This window comes from Poromitra crassiceps, assembly GCF_964638095.1.
Source record: "Poromitra crassiceps genome assembly, chromosome: 20".
Taxonomy (NCBI): domain Eukaryota; kingdom Metazoa; phylum Chordata; class Actinopteri; order Beryciformes; family Melamphaidae; genus Poromitra; species Poromitra crassiceps.
This window is the reverse complement of record NC_139637.1, coordinates 27234333-27257428: the sequence shown is the minus strand read 5'-3', so window position 1 is coordinate 27257428 and position 23096 is coordinate 27234333. Positions and strand designations below refer to the sequence as shown.

Sequence of the window (23096 nt, the reverse complement as noted above, 5' to 3'; positions counted from 1 at the left end):
GACAGACAGGCTGACAGCACACAGGCCTGTGCGTGCACAGAAAACAACACCACTCGTGTTTTTACTGACTGACGACATGCTCATTGAATGTGTCCCGTGTGTCCACGTTAGCAGGTTTTTATTCCTCGTAGACCGCTGCAATTGATCCTCGCCCATTCGTACTTCTTCTATTTTGAAATTGACGACCGGAAGTTGTGTTTGATTGTGGCTGGCTTGACACTGACAGGAAAGGCGTCGCTAGTAAACAACAGAGAAACGCCAACAACACACACACAGCGGACATCAGAGGCAGAACCAGGGCAGAACACCTTGTGCCGACTCATCTTCTCTTCTGTTGACACACAGAGAGCAGGACTCCACCGTTTGTTCGTGTTGTCATAGTGACTGCTAGCATCCCGGGAGACTAGTCCGTGCGTTAGCCAGCTAGCTAGCTAGCATATAGCCGCCTAGCCGTAGTAGACATTAGCATTAGCATCCCAGACGACGAAGATGATAGCGCTCATCAACAAGCTGCTGGACTGGTTCAAGGCGCTGTTCTGGAAGGAGGAGATGGAGCTGACCCTGGTGGGCCTGCAGTACTCTGGCAAAACCACCTTCGTCAATGTGATCGCGGTAGGTTGGTGTTGTTTAAGCTAACGTGCTAACAGATGTGTTTAGCGCTGACGCCAGCTGTCATTAGCATCTGGGTCCATTGTTGTTCTGCAGGCAGGAGGACAGCGGGTCGATGCCGAGGATGATCGGCGTTTTGGGGAGGTTTTAGCGAGTTGACAAGACCCTGAATTCAATCTGACAACGTTACTGTGAAACTGCGTGTGGCGTTAAAACAGAGGCTCCACAACCATGATATCTCCAAGGCAGCTAGCATTGACAGGCCAAGGACATGATGCTGTTAATATGCAGCACACAGTATAACACCAGACCTGGGATTGGAACCCCCAACCCTGACAGTGTTACTGCCTCGCTCAACCCACGGAGCTAAAGTGCACAGGACTACGGAATACAGGAGGGCAGCAGCTATGTGTGGTTCCCTGATGTTAATTTGGGCTTCGTGTAACGTTAGTTTGCTTCCCTCTGAGATTTGTTCATTATGTGATAGTGTAATGTTATTGATACAGGATGTGATACTGTGACGTTATTGATACAGGATGTGATAGTGTGCTGTATTGATCCCCACAGGGAAACACCCACCTCCCTCACAGAGGTCAAAGGTCAGGGTCAGATACACTTCAGCAGGGTATATAGAGGCAGTGGTGTGTAGTCTACATCAGAGGTTTTCAAAGTGGAAGGCGGGCCTCCTCAGGGGGCGGGGGCTCAAAACACTTTCAGGGGCGTGTCAGTGAATGGAAGTGAAACAAATATTAGTTAAACGTACAATTATGTAATTTTCTGCCGCTAGGGGTCTCACACTCAAAACAATAACAGAAGACGAGGTGTCGTGCAGTAGCGTGGAATTATGCCAGCCGTTTTGATATTAGGATTCCCTCAGTGTTCATTGTTCACAAGGTTTTTATCGGGAGCCGATACCCGCAGACGTCTCCTCCTCTCCCAAAACAAACACACTCTCTAATTACAGATCAAAACGCTGAAGAAAGCAACTTCACATTAAAATCACTGTTTCCCTAAATGGAATTTGGCGGACGGTGCTCGAGGGCTGCAAGCCGCGCTGGTTGCTAACGTTAGCTCAGCTTGTTTCTATGTGCTCAGTTCGTTTCAAAGCTTTGGATTCATCTGTGTTCATCATTCACAAGGTTTCTACCGCATGCCGGATTATAGTAGAGTCCCCTCCTCTCCTAAACAAACAGACTTGGTAATTAAAACGGGCAAAAAACACTAAATTAACAGTTTGTTAAAACTCACCATTTTTCCAATGGTGTTCGGTGGATACAGGACGTCAGCTAGGCGAGCTGTTTACTTGGTTCTTCTAATGTATCTAACATTAACTTATAAGATCCAGACTTCCGATGACTAAAACCATTCATCTAGTCAAAAGATATATTTAAAAACGACCATCGACCAATATCTCAAAAACTACAGTGATGTGACTTGAAAAAGTAAGAAAATAGTCCAGAATTCACCGGAGATCCAAGTAACAGCTGGCACTCTGTGTGATGACATCATCGACAAAAGTCGATGAAAACGGTCCGTGTCATTGATACAATATAATGAAATAATTTATGGATTTCTCTGGGTTTGAGCACTTTTGAAAACATTTGGGATAATGTAAGTGCATAACTAAAGAATATATAACACAGGTCTACTCGTTTTTAGATATTTTAATGCTATAATAATATAATGATAATGCTAAAGGTTACATATTGCATCTTTAAAAGTCTGTGATTTTGTTAATATTTCAGAGACAGAATCAGTAGTTTTGGGGAATTTGACCGTTTTCCCCACTTTCCCGGAGTCTGAAACAAATAAATGCCTTCAGACAGACATTTTTCTTGTATTTGGTGAAGTATGAAGTACAGTATGTGAAACAGCAATATCAGCCTATCTTGGCTCAATTGTTGTTTGTCTATGGGCTCAAATAACATCCAATAGGCATCCAGGAATTGAACGACAAAGTTTGTCTGGGGGGAGGCCCACAGTTCCACACTTTGAAAACTCCCGGTCTACGTGATACGCAGCTATACGTATACCTGCTAAGAAAGCTCCAGCTAGCTAGCTAACAAGCTGAGATGATCTAAACACTAAATCAGTCAGTTTTCCTTTTTTGTTCTGTTTTCTTTCTTTTTTTACTGTTGATTTTATTGTCTTTGTCTATTTGTTTTCTTGTTTCCTTCTTGTTTCTGTTGTATTGTATTGTATTGTATTGTATTGTATTGTATTGTATTGTATTGTATTGTATTGTATGCTTTGTAGGAGTCATTGTTATCTGGTTCTCTGCGGTAGAGACCCTGAATAAGCTCTTCCAGGGTTTCCTGTCTCAAAATGCACATTATTTTCTTGTCTGCGGTTTTTATCCGTATCGCAGATAAATACATTACGTCATTTTACAATACAACTAAAACTTAACTAAGTCAGATGGATCGGTGAAGAAATGACCAGTTGAGCCAGAAAGCGACAGAAAATGAAGCATGTGTTCAGAAACACAGTCAGCTGACACAGAGCTGAGGACCTCCAACATGGGAGGAGGGTGACATCGCCTGACCGCCTCTCCTCTTGCATCAGAGCAGGAAACTAAATTACTGAACTGTGTGTGTGTGTGTGTGTGTGTGTGTGTGTGTGCGTGTGCATGTGTGTGCGTGTGTGTTTGTGTTGCAGTCTGGCCAGTTCAGTGAAGACATGATTCCTACAGTAGGGTTCAATATGAGGAAGATCACCAAGGGAAACGTCACCATCAAGGTAGGTAGCACCAGTCTGTCTCTCTCTCTCTTTCTCTCTCTCTCTGTCTCTCTCTCTCTCTCTCTCTCTCTCTCTCTGTCTCTCTCTCTCTCTCTCTCTCTGTCTCTCTCTCTCTCTCTCTCTCTCTCTCTCTCTCTGTCTCTCTCTCTCTCTCTCTCTCTTTCTCTCTCTCTCTCTCTGTCTCTCTTTCTCTCTCTCTCTGTCTTTTATTTCAGTTGATGACCATTTCTAACACAAATGTACAGAGACACACCAGTCTGTTCACCTGATGTAGCCCCGCCCACTTGACCCTGTTGTGTTATGACTTCCTGTTCAAAACACCGTCTGTTTTACCTGCTCACTAGTAGGGCTGCACGATGTATCGTATTTTCATCGTCATCGCGATATGAAAATGCGCGATGAACACATCGCAAAAGTCACGTGTTATCGCAATAAAAAAAAACGGAGTTACGTGACGGGAGCAAATGCTCTTTCAATGTTTTTCACATGCAGCCAAAAGCTGCTCTCACCAAAGACACTATAAAGCAAGACACCTTAACTTCGAGTGACTCCCTGTATCTGTGTTTTCGCCGCGTCATTGACAAACAGCCAATCACAAGCTGATGACCAGAAGACCCGGAAGAGTACCATTTGGCGTAGCAAGCATGCGGTAGCATGGAGTTGGGTCTATCTATCTGCTCTCACTCGTCTCTCTAGCTACAAACTTAGCTCACATTAGCTCATCAGCGGCACAACGTGTGATGATAGTGTAGTTTTCCAGCACAATGGCTGATGAAAATGTGATTGAGACTGATGGAGACCTTGTGGTGAAAAGGCACAGCACTTCTCTGATTTGGAATCATTTCGGATTTAAACGAGATGACACGCTGCAAACACAGGTACTGTGTAAAACATGCGGAGCAGTTGTGGCAACTTCGAGGGGAAACACAACAAATCTTCATCACCACCTGCAATATAACCACAAAGAACTGCACAAACAATTAGAAGAAAGCCAAGCGGCAAAGCCAACAACGTCGAGTAGCAGCAAGAAGCGGTTGCAGCAACCGTCAATTTCCTGGAGTTTAGCGAGCGTGACTCCTTACGAGACAACATCCAAACGCCACAAAGAAATAACAGACTCCATAACTGGTTGTTTGATGAAGGACATGATGCCTATTTGCACAGTGGGCAAAGACGGGTTTAAGGGTCTGATAAACAAATTGGAGCGGAGATACCAGATTCCATCAAGGAATCATTTTTCCATGGTCGCCGCCATCCCCAAAATGTCTGCAGACCTGCAGGGAGGCTGTGGAGACAGAAGTGAGTCAAGCTGAATACTACTTCTTTATTTCATAGACATAGGCTATTCAATGTTTGGGGTCTATGTTAGCTGTCTATTAAAGCAGAATGACACGCTACTGTAGCTAATATGTACCCTTTTGTATTTTTGTTTATAGCATTTTTTTATTTATCGCAGGTCATATCGTCATCGCAATATTGAACAGTGTTATCGCACATCGCAGCTTTTCCTCATATCGTGCAGCCCTGCTCACTAGTACTGTACTGTCACAGGAAGTGTCAACACAATAGGAAGTCACTGGCTGACCCCTGTGTTGGAACATAAGGTGAATAGTAGGGATGGGGCCGATCCGCTCCAATATCGGTATCGGGTGCCGATATTGGCAGTAATTCACGAATCGGATCGGATCGGAATCGGATTTTGTTTTTTGTTTTGTTTTTCTCTAAATTCCAGCGCGGGCCGCACAGGGGGGCGCTGGCCGTAATTTGCCCATGTATGATAGAATCATTCTTTGCCTTGTATATCTTCTTAATTTTGTCTGTTTTTTACAACGTATATTTAAAAAAAAATCTTTAATTGGCCAGATCTTTGCCTATACTGTATATTCAAGAAAAATATTGGTATCGGCATAATATCGGTATCGGCAGATATCCAAATTCAGGTATCGGAATCGTATCGGAAGTGAAAAAATGTGGATCGGTGCATCCCTAGTGAATAGTCTCTCCGTCTCCCTCCCCCCTCTCGCTCCCTCTCCCCCCCCCCCCCTCTCTCTCTGTCTCTCTCTCTCTCTCTCTCTCTGTCTCTCTGTGTCTCTCTCTCTCTCTCTCTCTGTCTCTCTGTGTCTCTCTCTCTCTCTCTCTCTCTGTGTGTCTCTCTCTCTCTCTCTCTCTCTCTCTCTCTGTCTCTGTCTCTCTGTCTCTCTGTGTGTCTCTCTCTCTCTCTCTCTCTCTCTCTCTGTCTCTCTCTCTCTCTCTCTCTCTCTAGTTGTGGGACATTGGAGGCCAGCCTCGTTTCCGGAGCATGTGGGAGCGTTACTGTCGAGGAGTCAGTGCTATCGTGTAAGTAACATGATGACATCACCAGTAACATGATGACATCACCAGTAACATGATGACATCACCAGCATGATGATGTGTCAATCTGTCATTTCACTAATCCATTCATGGCTTCAGCACTAACCACACTGGAAGGCATATAAGTGCATCGTACTTTTGATGCTGGTGGAAGACAGGAGTAGCCTGGTAAAGCAGCTGGTCACGTGAACTCACATTTCATTTGGTTCTACAGACCGTCTGGCCTCCAGCCCTGGGGGAGGGGATTTGCAGAAATTAAATAATAATAATAATAATACATTTATCTTATATAGCGCTTTTCTAAGTACTCAAAGTCGCTTAACAGAACACACAGAATTAGATACTTTAATTAGATGCATTCATGAAAGGTGGGGACAGTAGGTAGGGTGGGGTGAGGTTAGGAGGAGAAGGCGAGGTTGAAGAGGTGGGTCTTGAGGGCCTGTTTGAAGGATGTTATGGACTTAGATTGACGGATGTGGATGGGGAGAGTGTTCCAGAGGGTGGGTGCGGCAACTGAGAAGGCCCTGTCACCCCAGGTCCAGAGCTTGGTCCTGGGGATCTTCAAGCAGTTGGTGTCTCCGGACCTGAGGCTGCGGGTAGGGACGTGGCGGGGGAGGAGATCAGAGAGGTAGGGGGGGGGGCAGGTTGTTGAGGGCTTTGTAGGTGATGAGTAGAATTTTGTAGTTGATCTGGTATTTGACTGGGAGCCAGTGGAGGTTATGGAGGACGGGGGTGATGTGGTCTCGGCGGCGGGTGGAGGTGAGGAGGCGGGCAGCGGAGTTCTGGACGTATTGGAGTTTGTTGATGATTTTGTGGGGGGAACCGTAGAGGATGCTATTGCAGTAGTCGAGTCTGGATGTGATGAGGGCATGGATGAGCGTTTCAGCAGCAGGGAGGGATAGGGAGGGGCGGAGGCGGGCAATGTTCCGGAGGTGAAAGAAAGCAGTTTTGGTGATATGATTTGCATGGGGGAGGAGGGAGAGAAATTGCAAAGTGTTCTAGCCAATCAGCGACCCGCCTCATAGCTGACATCATCCAATCAGGCTGATGATGACAAAACAGACAAAACAGTAATGGCCGCCTCCTTGCCTGTCCGCCTCGAGGAGTCGACTAGTTGAAACAGCCATTAAGTGCAGTTATTGCAGAAATAGACTCAATAACAACAATGAAACAAGTACAGGAGTATCACCGCAACAGCTGAGTTTCTTGCCGGAAAAGATGTTTTTGCCGTTCTCCCGAGTGGATTTGTGTTTGACTGGATCCAACGCTGATTGGCTGAAGGAGTTGTCTGTCAATGCAAGTTACACCCGCCCAACTTCCGCCCACTGCAAAGACTGTTGTGAAGGCTTCAGGCCAGATGGGAACGAAGAGCAAAATGAAATGTGAGTTCACGTGACCGACTGCTTTACCAGGCTAATACAGGAGTGCTAAGGAGAACGTTTTAAAACGGTGTGAAACTGGATTATTGCGTTGTCTTTCTTTCCAACATTATTATTGAATTCACTGTTAACTGATGATCCGATCAGTTTCTGGCACCCGTCCACATTTGAAATATTTATTTATGTCCACATAAATACAAGTATGCAAAGGACATAAACAGTAATAGTGCAGTCAAATGCTGTGAGTCAGTCAGTTACAAGAGTGCCCAGACGGCAACCACAATAATGCATACACATAAACACACAGGATGATAACATGGCAGGTTGATATTTAAGCAATATAGCATGAGAGCCAGTGTGTTGTGAAGAATATATCCCCCTGCTCAGCAGTTATCCCACGAGGCCGCACAACACACGCAGCTCGAGTGCTATATTGCTTTTATAAAACGGTTTCCAAGTATGATAATATAATAATAATAATAATACTATAAGTCCGACTCCGACTGGCATGTCATTCTGATAGAGTCAGTTGAAACACTACTGTAAGGCGGGACCGCAAGAACATGCGGGTGATTTGATTGGATCGTTCTGGAGACTGAAGTTGACATTGGCCAATCCTGGCGCTTGCTGAGAAGCTGAGAGCTTTCTGGAATCCCCGACAGGCAGCTCCAGCCGCAGCGCTGCATTCTCAGCGCTTGAGAAGCTGAATGCTTTCTGCAAAGCCGACACCAACTAACGTTACAGGGTTAAATGCGGGGTTAAATGCGGGGTTAACAGCCTTTCTTTTGCAAAGAAGACATTAGCCCGCATCTATTCTTGTACAAAACATCATTTTCTGCTAAGTATTAGTAAAGTTATAAGCGAAGATCGATTCACAAGGATCTGACAGCTGTCTCCGCCATTTTTTTTTCTACGTTGTCATTTGAGGTAAGCCTTTTATTACCGTACTCTCTTAGTAAGAGAGTTGCCATGGCAACCAATAACCCATGGCCATGGGTTATTGAACTCGGTTACTGGAATTATACAATGGCTGTGAACCAATCAGATTGCTTGATTTGAGAGAGCCGTTTTATAAATACAGTTATACTGTAATGCAAGATAGAGGTCAGTATCCACTTCATATTGAGCGGCTGCCGGTAATAGTAGATATTGAACAATATCTCGCTAACTGCTTGGCCCTTCTCTTTGGGAGACCAGCCATCTGAAGGCCCCTCACAACCAGCTTATGGACATGACCTAGGCTACCAAATATGAACGCTAGAAGTTTACACCTGTAGCCCAGCTGTGAAATGGTCTGTTCTAGCTGTTGGTATTTCATCATCTTGGTTACTTTTGACACACACACACACACACACACACACGCGCACACACACACACACACACACACACACACACACGCGCACACACACACACACACACACACACACACACACACACACACACACACACACACACACACGCACACACAGCCATCTGAGCAGAAGTGTTGACTTTTTATCCGTTCTCATCATCAGTTCAACAGATAAAGCCCATTTTCTGGTCATATTAGAAATTGTGTTTTTGCAACGGTGCTTATTAACGTTACTGTGTCCTGAGTCGGACACTTTTGCTGCCATCATCCTAAGTCGCACAGCGTCGTTTACTGTTATAAACGACCGTGGTTTAAAAGTCAGGTAGAGCTTCTTGCCTTTCTAGCGCTATATTATATTGTTTTAATCGTGACTTTAGATTTGTCTTTCCCAGAGTGCGAAAATGGCTGATATCGCCGGTCATTTAGCAATTAGCATCGAGCTAGTCTGGCCCTGAGTCGCACACCCTGGCTCCATGCCAACGCAAACAATGCAGTTAAGGCATTAACAGTCGATTGTTGAGCCTCGCCCAAAGCACGTCCTACGGCTTTCTCTCATCAAAGTCTGTTTCCTAACTATTTGGACATTTAAATCCATTTAAATTAATATTCATATGAAATTTGACGTGCAGATTGTTAGGCATGTCTAAATTAATCCCCGACACTAGGTGGCGTCCGCTGAAGGGAAAAGCCCCAGGAAAAGACGTGAAAATGCGTCGGAGCGGATGTGTCTGACTCGGGACACAGTTCGGCTAAATTATTTGTACATGTTTTTAAAGGTGTGCTGTCTGTTTTATTAGCAAAGTGCCAGTAGCGTATAATATATATTATATTATAATATATTCGATATATATTATATTATATATGGAATTGTAGCGTATATTTGGTTTGCTGTAGTTAACCTGGTAGACAAAGCAGAACCAGAGTAGTTTTAAGTCTCTATTAGAAGTAATGGGTGTCTTAGTAAATGAACTGTGCGTATTCTTAACAGCATGTACAGTATGGGTGTTATTGTACAGTAGTTAGAGGCTAGATACAGCAGAACCAGAGAAAATGTAAACCTCTATAGCGAGCCAAAGTGAATGTCACTTCCTGCTTCAGGATGCGTGCCAGAGATTTTCATCCGCCATTTATTCTCCCGTAGACATTTCGGGAAATGCTTATACATTTTCAAATATACATACTGCAGCATGCGCTGGGACGCGTCATCAGTGATGTTAACTGGGGTTACTGGGGCCCAGTAGACACAGCCAAGGCCGATTAAGACCCCGACCCGTGTCCCAGAAGCAGCCGCTCACGGATCAGCCTTCCTACTCTGTCTGCAACGTTTCCCGTGGAAGGGTTGATCACGCCCAATCCACTGCAATAGAGTTTAGTGCTACACCGCAGTATTGAGAGACCTTCGGTGCATGGAGGTCCAAGGCCCTGTGGGGTGATTCCAGGCCGGGCACCTCCTTCGTCTCACCAGAACCTCCCGTGGAAGAAGGCAATCCTACCATGCCGTGTACCATGGGCAGGGAGGATGCCTCAAGGAGGCCTGTGCGCTGCACGTCATGCGCCTGCGCCGAGCACCTCGCTCTAGCCTGAAGGACCCCAGGCCGCGCCGATGTTTACGCAGATTTTCAGGAGGCTGATCCGTAGCGTTTGTGGATTTCTCCCTCACGAGAGAGCCAGCCTAAAAAGAGTTGTACTTGTTCAAACCAAACGATTCAGCTATATTTAGAAACAGGAGAGACCACAGAACATTGCACTGAGACCAAAACGTAAAAAAGATTGTGGATTTAAAGGAAATATTTGGTCAATGTTTTCTTTTCTTTTCTTTTTGTCAGAATGAAATGTTCTATGGTCTCTCCGGATTCTAAATCTAGCTGAATCGCTTGGTTTAACCAAGTAAAACTATTTGTATAAGCATTTTACGAAAAGTCTATGGAAAATAAAACGGCAGATGAAATCCCTTGGTACACACGCTGAAGCAGGAAGTGACGTTCACTTTGGCTCTCTATAGGAATGAAATGAATTGCGCATGCTTCTGAACGTATCTTGTATGCTTCTAAAGTGACCCTGTACGTTTGATGGTAATGACATGGCAGATAAGGCAGAACCAGAGAGAATCAAAGCCTCTATAGAAATTAGGGATGTCAATTTTCGGTTAATTTCACTTTCGATTAACCGACGCTAATAATCGATTAACCTATCGGTTAATTCATAATTTTTTAATATTAACACCTTAAGTGCCATAGCCGAAATAATTCGTCTTACATAATCCAACGCTTAAGTGCCAGAGCCGAAATAACTCGTCTTACATGTTTTTTTGACGGTGGGACATCAATCAACCCCTTTTACATCTTCGAGATAACTATAGGAGCAAGAGCATGTGTGTAATCTATTTTACCGACCACTAAGTGGCGACAGATACAGAGAGAAGCCACACCCACGGGACACACACACAGAACGGACAGAGATCCCCTCCCCCCCAGAGCCGCGGAGCAACGCGCGAACACACACACACACACACACACACACACACACACACACACCGCGGGAGCAAGCCATTCAAGGAAATGGCTTGGCGATTTTACAGTAATCCATTTCAGACTCGTCCCCGCACGCAGGCAAGCAGGCAGGCAGGCACGCAGACAGACAGGCAGGCAGCACAACGCGCTTCTGACACGCCCGCTGTTAGAGCCAGGAGGAAGAGGAGAAGACACACGGAGGGAGGAGTTTGAATGAGAGGGGTGTTTCCTGTTGTTATGGAGGAAATTACTGTTCAAAACTATTGTTTAGAATGTCTGACGGTCTTACTGATGCCAAAAATGAATGGTTAAAGTGACTGTTTCACAAAAAGCCATTTATCTCTGAATAAATTTCCAGACGCTGAAACCATGCTGTACTCAACGGCTAATATCTACATAACTACTAACTCTGCAAACTAACTCTTTTAGACAGAGAAAGCACACATTCTATTAGTTATTTTTAGATGATTGGTGTTCATGAATTCTTAACAGAAAAGAATCCTCGGCTGTTCTAAAATGAGCCAGAATCGTCAAAAACACCCCTGGCACAACTTACCTACAGGAATGAAAACATGGCTGGCACCCAATGTGTTAAAAAAAAAAAAAAAAAAAAAAAAAAAAAAAAAAAAAAATTGTCTATTTACTCAATGAGCTCATGCCCAAACAAGGCGTGTCTATTTAGATGCTGAAATGTTAATGCTTTTTGTGTTAGAATTTCTAACACAAAAAGCATTAACAAGCATTAACAAAAAGCATCAACATTTCAACACAAATTCTTTTTGTGTTAGAATTTCTAACACAAAAAGCATTAACATTTCAGCATCTAAATAGACACGCCTTGTTTGGGCATGAGCTCATTGAGTAAATAGACAAAATTTTTTTTTTTTTTTTTTTTTTTTTTTTTTTTTTTTTAATATTAACTGATAGAATGACAGCAATAACCGAACAACGACGTTAGCGACGGTTAATCGATTAACGGTTAACCGTTGACATCCCTAATAGAAATGAATGGCTCTTTTACTGGAGACTTATTGATTCCTGCTGAAAGATGAGTCTATGATCAAATATCTGTTAGATTGACACTTATGAATAAGGGTGAGTTATTGAAGTCAATGAATACTCACTGTATTGTTTGTGTTGCAGCTACATGGTGGACGCAGCAGACCCAGAGAAGATCGAAGCCTCTAAGAACGAACTGCACAACTTGCTGGACAAACCCCAGCTGCAGGGCATTCCTGTGAGTACTGGACCCACCGCTCTGGCTCTGTTTACCTTTACAACCATCCGCCGAAAGTACCAAGCAGGCCTGCTTTATTGCACAGTTCACATCCAATCGTCTTCAGCGTGTAGCAATGAGCTGGCATTGTTGATGTTGTTCCACAGCGGCGCCGGCATTTAAGATCGGCAGATTCAACACACACAGCGGCATTTGCCATGGACAGATTCGACACAGAGAGAGCATAAAGGAAATCCATAAATGGTCGCAGCCGGTCAGTCAGAGCGGGTCGGCGCCAATGGCCAATTTGACAGTTTAAAGTGGAACTGAACCTGTTCGTCACGTGCATAATGAGTCCGTTTCAGACTGAAAACATAGTTTGTCTAAGATGACAGGTTGAGAGGCGGGTCATAGTATCATGTCCATGATTTTATTTGACAATTCTGGGGACTGGATTGGGCTTTGGCCAATCCTGGCGTGTTCCGCCTCCAAATCGAGTGGGATTCAGTGCGTTGTGGCGCTCGCCTCGGGAAGAGCCTTTTGACGGGAGGTTAGTGGAGCTCAGCGACCCGCAGGCAGCCAGCTGCCTCCGTGTTGCCGAGCAGAGAGTGCAGCACGTCGGCCTGGAATCTCCGAAGTGCGACCCCTGACAACCAAGCTCTCGGATGCGCGCGCCATTATCGCTGCTATAACGATACGATATCCCTGGAATGCGCGTTTTAACGAGCCAGTTACATTTCTTTGCATTCTTAGAGATTATAGTTTGTTTTTTGTTCATGTTTCTAACAATTGGCCAAGTTAGTACGGTAGTTAGTTTATGGGATAGGAATTCTGCCAGATGACAGTCAGGCACTAGGCGCCATTTTCGACTTCATTTGGAAGAGAAAATTATCCAGAAATGAAGATTTGATTGACAGCTGCATGTCGTGATATGATTGGTTGAAATGGGGTAGAAATTTGATAGTAGTGGGTGACGTCAGCAAACTGTAAATTACTGTTATCAATGAAATCTTGAAGAACGAACTTTTGATGTGAAAAAGTGTGAAAACTAAAGAAATTAGATTGTTGTGATTTGTTTTGCATACATTATTAAATACGTGCACTGCATACCCAGGTATTTGAACTAAAAGAAAAGAAAAGTCATTCTTGGGTTCAGCTCGACTTTAATAAACTTTATTCTCCTAAACGAGTCGGACATCAGTGCGCTGAACAGTCAACTTCATGTCACTTATTATAAAGTAGCCTAGCCTACCTCATCCTCGCCCTCCTTCCCGTCCTCCTCATCGCTCATTTCTATCGTACCTCATTGGTTTCCCCCACGAGGCTACGCGCGCTCACATACGAAGCTGCCCGGCCTCACCCGCTACGCGCGCTCACATACGAAGCTGCCCGGCCTCGCCCGGCTACGCGCGCTCACATACGAAGCTGCGCTGTTGAGTAATTGTGCACCGCGCCGCCATTCCCCCTCCAATTATAGTGTGGTGAGATAAACAAGCGCGAATACGCAATAGAGACAGTCGGCATGTGTGGGAACGCCCACAACATGTTATACGTCTGGCGCGCGAGTGGGGAAAAACCACCCATATATCTCAATGGGCTGACTCACCAAAGGACGGTGCTGCATCTCTAAACTACAGGTTTGGGGATTCTAGAGCAGAACACAAGACATCTGTTCAGATGTGCGTTTACTGTGGTGGTTAAATCCCCGATCGTGTCTGCCTGGGCTCGGCTATCAGCTAAATTCTAACTTTGCTGAATGGATAGAACGGGGGATTTACCCCACCCTGACCCCGCCCCCAGCCAGGCTGAGCTAGCTAACCCAGCGTCTATGATGAGACATCGAGACAGTGACGCCTCTCCCCCTGCAGGCAGGGGCAGGACCTGCCTCTCTCCCTGCCACCCTGCATTTGGACATTTGAAATGCTTTTTTTCCCCTCTTGCTCATCAAAACATGTCATCGCTGTTAATGTGTAACTTTAAGGGTCTCAAACAGCTGCCCAGTCAAGAGGTGAACAGCGGGGGGCGTTGTTACACCATATTTGGTATACATGTTCAGGGGAAACGTTCAACGGTGGAAACCCAGACATTGGGTTTGAGCGCGCACCAAACTGAGTGCAACAGTTTGGTGTGAATACATGCTCACACATGAACTTGGATTAGCTTCCACTCAGCTGACATGGTATGAAAGTAGCTACATGCTATGACTTATAAGCGTAAATGCGTTTTTTTAAACACGGTTTTCAGAAAAGTCATCAAAGTGGTCCTCATTTGTGACGAATATTTGCACAAAGTTCGCTGTTTCATAAACTTTTGTTAACCACAGACCTTATTTAATGCATTTAACTGAAATGCATTTAACTGAAATCCCCATAGAAAAATCCCATTCACTTTTACACAGCGGCATTTTCCAGACTCATTCCTGCGGTACTCTATAGAATATGATGTATTTTTTTAGGCTTTATCCACAAATCGCTGCCATTTGGTTCTTCAGAGGAAAAGTCTATGGGTTTTAGAATGGAGGTTTCATTTAAATGCATAAAATAAGGTCTATGCTTAACAAAAGTTTATGGGAACGCGAATTTGGGTTCAGCATGATAATCTTCACAAACGTGAATAACTTGTATGCCTTTTGAAGCGTTTTATAAAAATCAGGTTTACGCATTTATGTTCCAAAAGTCATAAAAGTTATTCAGGTTTGTGAACCCAAATTTGTGTTCCCATAAACTTTTGTTAAAGGACGGCTTTCCCGTGGGGAATATGAATATATATAAAATCTCACGCCCCTAAGGTTTTCAAATCCGTTGAAATTTTTGAAATTGGTTGTTCACAGCCATAGCTATCAACTAAAATCCACTCTGTGTGGGGGGGATGGAGGGGAGGGGCGGGTGCGGGGACCCAAAATCCTACACTTCCCACAATGCACTGGGCTCGCTGGCCTTCGAGTCCACGCCCACCCCTCAGGCATTTGGCTGATATCAAACTCCAGTAGGTGGCGGTAATGCACATATATGCTTGCCAACCGCCATAAAAGTCAAAGAAGAAGAAGAAGAAGAAGGCTTCGACATAAAAACATTTAGTAGAACAAGAAAAGAAAAAAAAGAAATTGCCTCCAAATTTAAACCGAAGTATATATGTTGGGAGATGTCTTCATAAAAAAAAATTCATGCATTTTAAGGCATTTTCCAGGGAGTTACGCGCATCTGATGTTGTAACTATTTCATGTAAAAATGTGTAAAAACGGGTACATTGCTCAGCGTTGATTTCGTTACTTCAACGCACCTTCTACTAGATGTAAAATTTGACGAGCTTTCCAATGCCGCCAGTCCCGTGTCTGTACATGCTTCCGTTCCCGAGATGGGGGCCCCGTTCCAATACCCATACTTGTACTTCTTTCTTGTAGTATGTACTGCCGCTGCCCTCACAAAGTATGGATTGTAGTGTGCAGCATGCATGCAAAATGCATACTATTGGGACACACTACATCTGTCGTCACGTGAGCTTCCTGAACTCCGACCTCTTGCTCACTTCCGCCGACGTCCGCAGCGCCACATTTGAGTTTTTTTTTTTTTTTTTGTGTGTATTCAATAAACAAAGTCTGGCAGTAACAAACAGTACATTATACAAAAAATTCATACTAAACATTTACAAAATTGGAACAGACAATCAAATAAACAAAATAAAATAAATAAAGCAAAAACATTAAGTCAGAGTTCTAAACAGGAATCAAGATATGCATGTTTTGGTACACACCATGCTTGTTTGGTTTTAACATATTTCAAGGCTTTCTTAAAGTTAATTATCTCATTCATGAACACGCAGCTCAGTCAGTGCGACGTAACTCCAGTAGGTGGCGGTAATGCACAAAAAGTTGTTTGCCAACCGCCATAAAACATTAGAAGAAGAAGAAGAAGACATAACTTCCTGCTGCGCAAAGGATTGTGGGGAAGTTTGCCTGACGCAGCATGCATCGATGCATACTCCGAAATAGGAGCTGATGTAGTACAACATCCTGGTACTCTTGGCATACTGCATCTGACATACTATGTATTGGGACATACTAAATCTTTTTTTGCCTACTAAATAGTATGGAAGTATGGGTATTGGAACGGGGCCCTGGTCTCTTTGCAAGGAGCTATGGAAAGCTAACATTAGCTACCGTAGGCTAGGCGGTGGAAAAAGATGGCTGCCTTTTGTTTTTGTTCAAGACCTCTGAAGGGGCGTGGAGGACCTCTAGAGGCGGGACCATGGCAGCACAGGCCCACAACACTTGTAGTTCATAGGTCCTCGACTTCCGCAAGGCGTACTTGGGCCAGATGACGTAAAACGCGTCGGCTGGGCCAAAAAATATGTGAGAGATGGTTGATATCTCAGGCTGTGAAGAACCAATTTCAAAAATTTCAACGGATTCGAAAACCTTAGGGGCGTGAGATTTAATATATATTCATATTCCCCACGTGAAAGCCGTCCTTTAACCACAGACCTTATTTTATGCATTTAAGTGAAATCCTCATTCTAAACCACATTCACTTTTTTGCTGACGAACCCGGAAGTATACTTCCTGCGGTTCTCTATTGACCCTGACTGTTAAATGTGCTGCAGGCGCAGACAGTGCTGAGAGTTTAAACAGTGGAGTCAGAGCGCACTCTGCTGGACAAACTATGTGATGACGCCATTTCTAAATCACCAAGGATTGTTTTGCATAGATACGTCTGTCTGTCTTTCTGTCTGTCTGTCTGTCAGTTAATCTGTGTGTGTGTGTGTGTGTGTGTGTGTGTGTGTGTGTGTGTGTGTGTGTGTGTGTGTGTGTGTGTGTGTGTGTGTGTTTGTGTGTGTGTGTGTGTGTGTGTGTGTATGTGTAGGTTTTGGTTCTGGGAAACAAGAGAGACCTACCAGGAGCTCTGGATGAGAAGGAACTCATAGAGAGGATGTAAGTCCACACACACCTTGCATTAAAATAATCACAGTAAACGTCAGATAATTTTTTTCCAAAGGTGGTTTGTATCATTTTAAATAGTTCTTATCATGCTAATGCCTGTGCAAGTGGTCATTTTTCGGATCAGTTTGTTTTTAATGAGTTATTTGACATACAGTATAAAAAGGGATGATTGACAGCTGTGGCAGCCAGTCTCAAGCCGTCATTGGCTGGACAGGCTCTTCATATTATAGATCTGGCGTTAGACAAGACACAGTACTGCTTGATCCGTTATCTACCAGACAAATCGACGGACCGCAATAAAAAGGACATTGTTTTGAGAAAGGTGCGCGAGGAAGTAACGTTGGTTGGGGACTGAAGTAGTAAGTTCAGAAAATATGTGCTTTATTAGTTACTCCAGCTACGTTATCGGTTATTTTAATACACAATGGTTTTAATGGACGCAGGCTAGCATTATTAGCTGCTTGTGTTAACCGGCTGTTTTGCATTATTTGTCGGCTTAATATTACTATAACCTAACAACCGATAACGATAGCTGGAATACCACAATAATAGAGACATATTTTCAGAACTTACCAGGTTGTCCAACTGCCTGCATATGCCAGGAAATGTGTTTTATAATGTTAACTCCCGGGTATAACATGGGGCCTACACAAGTGTACACAACCACCAGCCATTAGCTAATCGCTAACGGGTTAGCCTTAGCTTATACAAACAATGGAGGTTTTATTTTTGGTAGTAAAGCAATAAATGTTTTTATATGGATATCTCAGGGAAGTGCTTTGACTGTGGGGATGTTCGTTCTTCACAAGCTCCTCTCTCAGCTGTTGGTAGCCTGGCTAATGCACTGGGCTAACGTTACCACTGAGCTATGTTAAATAGAAGGTTACTTGGCTGCCCTACTCACACTATACCAGTAAACAACGTAGCGTAAAGCGTCAAGGTTAGATTTGTTAAACCAACATTTGCTCCAAAAGGAATTAAATCATAAAGTGAATCAAAATGCCACGGAAACATTAGGCTAATCAACCCAGATCTGCAAACATCAGTTCATCGGATAATTTCCCCCTTCTGTGACAGTCAGCAGCCCGGAGGTCTGACTTGTCCGGCTCAATCTCCGACAACCAAAATCAGATTTTCGTACAGGCGTCATTTTGATAAACTGATCTCATAGCGGGAATCTTCCTGGTTACTTTTGCCGAGACAAAAAATATTACAACTTAAAGTGTCATATTTACAGAGCTAGACTGTATATAAATACACAACGCACTGTGTACATTCTAGAACCAGCAGCTCTACATAAGAAAGTTCAGAGGGGCGTGGAGCCCACAGAGGTTCTAAATCAACGGAGCTACTGCGCAGACTCTGCTTCACTCGAGCCTGCTGGGCGGAGATAGCCACCATCTCTCCATATGTAATACAACTCAATGGTCGCGACCCTCCTCCCGTTTAGACCCTCATACACAGTACACTTGACCTCCCAAATTGTACACATTTTCTCAAATGTATTTGTAATTTCTTTCATTTGATTTGACTTCCTTGTAAGACAGCAAAGAACATTGAGACTACTTTTGCCTTGATGTAACCTTTATAATACATGCTGCTGTGCCCACACTTGACTGGACTTTCTGTACTATCTAAATAACCTGTGTGTGTGTGTGTGTGTCTGTGTGTGTGTGTGTGTGTGTGTGTGTGTGTGTGTGTGTGTGTGTGTGTGTGTGTGTGTGTGTGTGTGTGTGTGTCTGTGTGTGTGTGATCAGGAACCTGTCGGCCATCCAGGACAGAGAGATCTGCTGCTACTCCATCTCCTGCAAGGAGAAAGACAACATCGGTACCACACACACACACACACACACACACACACACACACACAACACTGGTGCATTTCTTTTTGTTTTATATCCCACTTGCTGTGGTCAGCCTGAGGAGACGTCTCATTCAGAAAGGTGACTCCTTGTAAAACCTGTCTAATAATTTAGAATACTGGACCACAGGGATGATGGATTTTTGTAGGCCGACTTAGCTAGTCCGTGTACTTCCTGGTTCCCCCGTCTGAAAGTCAGTGGGATTTTTTGTATGGGTCTTCAAAATGGCGACTTGTATCGTTAATGGTAATCACAGAATTATTATAAAGACGTAATGTAATTATGTAATGTTAACGTTAATTGTGTGTGTCATCTATGTTTCGCTCTGATTAGAGCAATATGTGAAATTCAGCATTCGGTTAGCATTGTTAGCTAGTACGTAGCTACAATGCTAACAACACGGGTTGCTATAGCAACCTATAGCCTGTGTTTGGTTCCCCCCAACCCGGGCAGGGAGTGCAGCGTGAACACAAATGTGTCCGGGCCGGAGGTTCTGTGTTGACGGTTACGGCGGTCCGAGTGGTCCTGAATATGGTATTTGTGTTCAGCGAAGTCATCTTCACAAACGAGCACCACTTTTACCATTTCTGAAGCATTTTCTGAAAATCGCAATCGCATTTACACTTTGAAAATCATAAAAATCATAATCTTGCTGAACACAGAGTTCGTCGTTTCTTCAACTTTTGTTAACCACAGATAAGACCTTATTTCAAGCATTTAACCAAAATCCCAATGCAAATATCCCTCTTGACTCTTAAGCGCCCGGCAGGGTTCTGCACAGCCACGACTTGGAGCCTTGCCGCTGCCGAGCGGCGACAGCGAGACTGTGCATACTCGAACGTAACTCCTCGTCCAAAACGTTATCGTGTCGTTTACCAAGAACATGAAGAATCATGTCGGTGGGGGGGCATTTTATTGTCCCTCCATTTCAAAACTCATTCCGGTGAGCCTGCAGAAGGCTTTGCTAGATGAGGGACAACAAGCACTGTTAAACGAGGAAATGAGATTTCCTCATTCCTCACAACGAGGAGTTGACGCCGCGGAGTCACATTTTCGAGGAGCTGCACGCCACCTACGCCGAGCTGGGCCGATGGGACGCTGAGCTGGCGTCCCCCTCGGCGCTGACTGTCCATTTCGCTCGAGCATAATTTGCGCTTTAGACGAAGGAACCAGAAGCAGGTCTTCTGCACTCCTTCCTGCGCTCGTCTATTGACACACAGGTCAGGTTTGCTGATGACTTCACATCGTCATGCCAGCCGGTGTGGAAAGGCGGGGGGAAGCTGTGCGTCAGCTAAATGTGTCCTATGGGAAACATGTTGAGCAGAAAGACTCCAGACATCTCTGTCTCTGTCTGGCTCAGAACAGAAACACATGTTGAGCAGAAAGACTCTGTCTGGCTCAGAACAGAAACCACATGTTGAGCAGAAAGACTCCAGACCTTCTCTGTCTGGATCAGAACAGAAACACATGTTGAGCAGAAAGACTCCAGACCCTCTCTGTCTGGCTCAGAACAGAAACCACATGTTGAGCAGAAAGACTCCAGACCTTCTCTGTCTGGATCAGAACAGAAACACATGTTGAGCAGAAAGACTCCAGACCCTCTCCGTCTGGCTCAGAACAGAAAGACTCCAGACCCTCTCTGTCTGGCTCAGAACAGAAAGACTCCAGACCCTCTCTGTCTGGCTCAGAACAGAAACCACATGTTGAGCAGAAAGACTCTGTCTGGCTCAGAACAGAAACCACATGTTGAGCAGAAAGACTCCAGACCCTCTCTGTCTGGCTCAGAACAGAAACACATGTTGAGCAGAAAGACTCCAGACCCTCTCTGTCTGGCTCAGAACAGAAACCACATGTTGAGCAGAAAGACTCCAGACCCTCTCTGTCTGGATCAGAACAGAAACCACATGTTGAGCAGAAAGACTCCAGACCCTCTCTGTCTGGCTCAGAACAGAAAGACTCCAGACCCTCTCTGTCTGGCTCAGAACAGAAAGACTCCAGACCCTCTCTGTCTGGCTCAGAACAGAAACCTGAGCAGCTCTATAGACAGTTTACACTTGACAGCATACACATTCTAAATTGGCCCTAGCCTCACTTCCTGTTGCTGACCAAGGACCCTAAAAGAAGGATCAGACATCACAGTTCTATTGAAGTGAATGGGGCGGGGCACTGGGCAGGGTAAGTCCCACTATAAACCATCATATCTGTGACGTTTCACCTTTGATTGAAAAATGCTTGGGCGCTGTGATGTGAGTGATGTCTTATCCTCGTTGTTCGGGTCCTTGTTGCTGACAGGAAATAAACTTGAGTTCAAACTGTCACCCTAGCAACAGAGTTCTGGCTGTAGCTCAGGAGGTAGAGAGGCGGGTCGTCCACTAATTGCTTTGAATAGAAGAGGTCGGTGGTTCGATCCCCGGCTCCTCCCGTCTGCATGTCGAAGTGTCGCTGGGTGCAGCGTGTGAATGTACCTACTGATTGTAAAGCACTTTGGATAAAGATATAAGCGCTATATAAATGCCGGCCATTTAGCATTTAGCATCTATGACAGCGGTTTTCAAAGTGTGAGGCACGCCTCCTCTGGGGGGGGGTGCGCGAGAAGGCGCTGCGTGAGGGGGGGAAATCAGAGAGAAAGAAAATGCGCAACTTGGCAACACCAGCCGGGGGCGGAGCTCTGGCAGTCTGGCTGCCTGTTGAGGTGACGGGAGGAGCTGTCAAGGGAGAGACCTGCAGCTCCCGGGAGAAGATAATCGTGATTTTTTTTAAATGCTTGTTTCACAAATCCGATCGCGGCAGTTCTTTATACGTACATTAAACACATACAGTATATATACTCCAAGTCCAAGTCAAGTCTCAGGTCATTTATTTTTTGTCAAGTCAAGTCGCAAGTCATCAAAACAGGGACTCAAGTCAACTCGAGTCCAAGTCGCCAAGTCTCAAGTCCCCATTGCTTCTTCATTAATGACACAGCTGGAGGCTCTGAGCTTTGGAAGTGTGCCTGAGCCATAGACGGTACACTATACACATTCTAATCATTGCCCCAAGAGAATAGCCCCGCCCACTACTACAACAAGAGATAGCCCCGCCCACTACTACAACAAGAGATAGCCCCGCCCACTACTACAACAAGAGATAGCCCCGCCCACTACTACAACAAGAGATAGCCCCGCCCACTACTACAACAAGAGATAGCCCTGCCCACTACTACAACAAGAGATAGCCCCGCCCACTACTACAACAAGACATAACCCCACCCACTATTATAACAATGTGATCTTATTCATCATTTTCACAGACGTTTACATTGGCTGGCCACGCCCCCATTCCTAACCAATGAGATGTATTGGTCCCACCCCGCAGGTGGTACCATTCACACTGAAATCTAAATCCATGCCGACCCCCTGTGGTCTGTAAGGGGTATCTCTTCTCCTGTTTCTCCCCCTGTCTCATACACGTGCACAGCACACGTGCACACTTTCTATCGCCATACACACTGCTGTTATTACATCTCTCTCTCTCTCTCTCTCTCTCTCTCTGCAGACATCACTCTCCAGTGGTTGATCCAACACTCCAGGACTAAGAGGAGTTCCTGAGAGAAGCCACGCCCCTTTGTCAGAACAGACCACGCCCACCTAACCTAACAAACACACACACACACACACACACATACACACACACACACACACACACACACACACACATACATACCGGTCATCCCAATGTACCCCACTCCACCCCTCCATCTACCCCACCCTTACAAAATACCCCCTAGGCCCCTAATCATACAATCACACACCCCCAGCCCTAGGCATGCACTGATACCAATACCAATACTAATACCAATACCAGTATAAGACATCGGATCAATACATACTATCTTTAGTGGTATGGGGAAATCCGACCAATACAAGTATGGGATATTGGACCAGTACTGAACCAGTCCTGGGTCTTAGACTGATTTCATATGCAATGTTGCACCAACACTGATAGTAGTGAGGAGCAGTACTGGTGTGAGACTATCTGACTGCATCAGATCGGTGCTCAGTATCGGCAGTGGAACAGCGGTATCAGTGCAGCCCTATCTATGGAAGCCCGTTGATGACATACAGTACATCCACACATTTTGTTTACGCCATTTTCCTGTGATA

The 23096-nt window shown here is 44.8% G+C and overlaps 1 protein-coding gene across 1 annotated transcript; it reads left to right on the top strand.

Annotated features, from left to right (window-relative positions):
• Window positions 1-289: 289 nt before the first annotated feature.
• On the top strand, window positions 290-22741 carry LOC310795175 (ADP-ribosylation factor-like protein 8A). The gene is made up of 7 exons (XM_083657225.1): window positions 290-612; window positions 3268-3348; window positions 5612-5685; window positions 12084-12177; window positions 17016-17083; window positions 18850-18920; window positions 22489-22741. Exons 1-7 carry the CDS (start codon window positions 490-492, stop codon window positions 22539-22541), a joined length of 564 nt encoding a protein of 187 aa, XP_083513351.1. The 5' UTR covers window positions 290-489; the 3' UTR covers window positions 22542-22741.
• Window positions 22742-23096: the final 355 nt, after the last annotated feature.